The sequence below is a fragment of the Tupaia chinensis genome, unplaced genomic scaffold (genome assembly GCF_000334495.1).
Source record: "Tupaia chinensis unplaced genomic scaffold, TupChi_1.0 Scaffold000147_1, whole genome shotgun sequence".
NCBI classification, from domain to species: Eukaryota; Metazoa; Chordata; class Mammalia; order Scandentia; family Tupaiidae; genus Tupaia; species Tupaia belangeri.
Window position 1 is genome coordinate 2,262,765 of NW_006159617.1, and position 1,651 is coordinate 2,264,415.

Consider the following 1,651-nt stretch of genomic DNA (forward strand, 5'->3'; position numbering starts at 1 on the left):
CCCCACACCTCGGCACAATGTGATATTGAGCAAGAGTTTCTTGCCTTTCATTCTTCTCAGTCCTTTTTTCAGGGAGAACCTGTACACAACCTTGTAGAGCCTGATATCCTCTCATTTCTAAGCTCTGATGTTCGGGCACTCCTAGAAAGACAAATCAAAAAGAAAGGGGATTTCCTAATGTGGAAGGTAAAGAAAAAGAAAACAGGATCTGATCCAAAACAGCTTAAGCAAGACTATCAACTAAATTTTTCAGGGAAAATGTCAGAGTCTGTTGCTGATAAGCATGACGTGGCAGTCTCCCTTCCTTTTTGGAGCAGCAAATGCAAACCAGAGGAGCTGCATGTGTATCAGAAGACCCCACATCCTAAGGACTTTGAGGACCATTTACAGCAAAAATGTACCCAGCTCTTTTGGGGTCTCCCAACTTTGCACAGTGAGTCCTTACACTCTACTATCTCTGTCTCAGGTGATTATTCCTCAAACATTGTCTTCAATGTAATCTCTAATACCTCCATAGCCCAAGAATCCTCAGTCCTTTACCATTCTCAACCTCTGTCAAGGCCCGAGGTCCAACATCAATCTTTACATCTAACTCTGTCCCAAGACAAGTTGAAACATCTCACTCAGGCCCAGTACCAGGCTCACCTTCAATCTCCAGTTCCAGTTTTGTGCCCTTCCTCTCTCTCTCAGATTAGGATATGTAGAATATGTTTTCAGAGACCCCAGAATGAGGCATGGTCTCTTTCACCATCTGAAATTGACCACCTGGAATGGAACATGTTAAAGAAAAAACAGGAACATGTGTGGGGTTTACCTTCTGTGGTCCAAAGATCTCAAAAAGACTTTTGTCCTCCAGCTCCCAACCCTCCATTGGCCAGCCAGTCATCTAAGGCCCATGTCCCAGTCTCCATCCTTCTTGGAGATTCTCCCCTCAACAGTGAGTTTCGGAAAAAACTAGAGCACCACCTTCGGAAGAGGCTCATCCAACACCGATGGGGCCTGCCCCAAAGAGTCAGTGATTCTCTGAAAATGATGGCTCCTCAGACAGAAACTCTTGAGACACCTGAGTCAAAAAGCAGTTATGGACTCTCATGGATCCCTTTCTATAAGAATCACAGCAAAGAGCCAAACAATTTTGGAGTGAATAAACCTGGAAGCTTTCGCAGAAAGAGCTCAGAAATTCTTCTGCTAGGGAAGTCTATGGGAAAGGATCAGGAACAGAGCACAGAGGATGGCCCAAATGACTATTCATTGAGTGACTCAGAAAGGTTGTCAGGTCGTAACCTGGTGTCAGACTCTGAGAAGGACCTAGAAAGTTGCACAGTGAGTCTATCACAGAATAATTCAAGGGCTTCAGGGATGAAATTAAAGCACTCTGTAAAAGAGAAAGTTCCTCTTTCTGAGAAATCCCACAGACAAATGAACTACATAGATTTGGCACCATTGGTGAAGGGAGACTACTGCCTGAATACCTCTAAAGAAATTTCCTTCATTTCTCCCAGCAAACAAAAGATATTGGAAGCCCATCTTAAAAGTTTTCATAAGAGGATAATGACAGGCCTTCCACCCAGGGTTGTTCAATCCATGCAAATTTTTAATAAGAGAGAGGACTCTTCCCAGACTTTTTGTCACTCAAATATTTTCTCTTCCG

The 1,651-nt window shown here is 43.5% G+C and overlaps 1 protein-coding gene across 1 annotated transcript in view; it reads left to right on the plus strand.

The window, feature by feature from the left end:
- The first annotated feature begins 110 nt into the window (after positions 1 to 110).
- LOC102483598 (spermatogenesis-associated protein 31D1-like) overlaps positions 111 to 1,651 on the plus strand; it is a 2,522-nt gene continuing 981 nt past the window's right edge. Inside the window, exons 1-2 of the mRNA XM_027770683.1 lie at positions 111 to 433; positions 857 to 1,647. Of these exons, the coding sequence (XP_027626484.1) occupies positions 178 to 433; positions 857 to 1,647 (1,047 nt within the window). The 5' untranslated portion in view covers positions 111 to 177. The remainder of the gene's footprint in view (positions 434 to 856; positions 1,648 to 1,651) is intronic.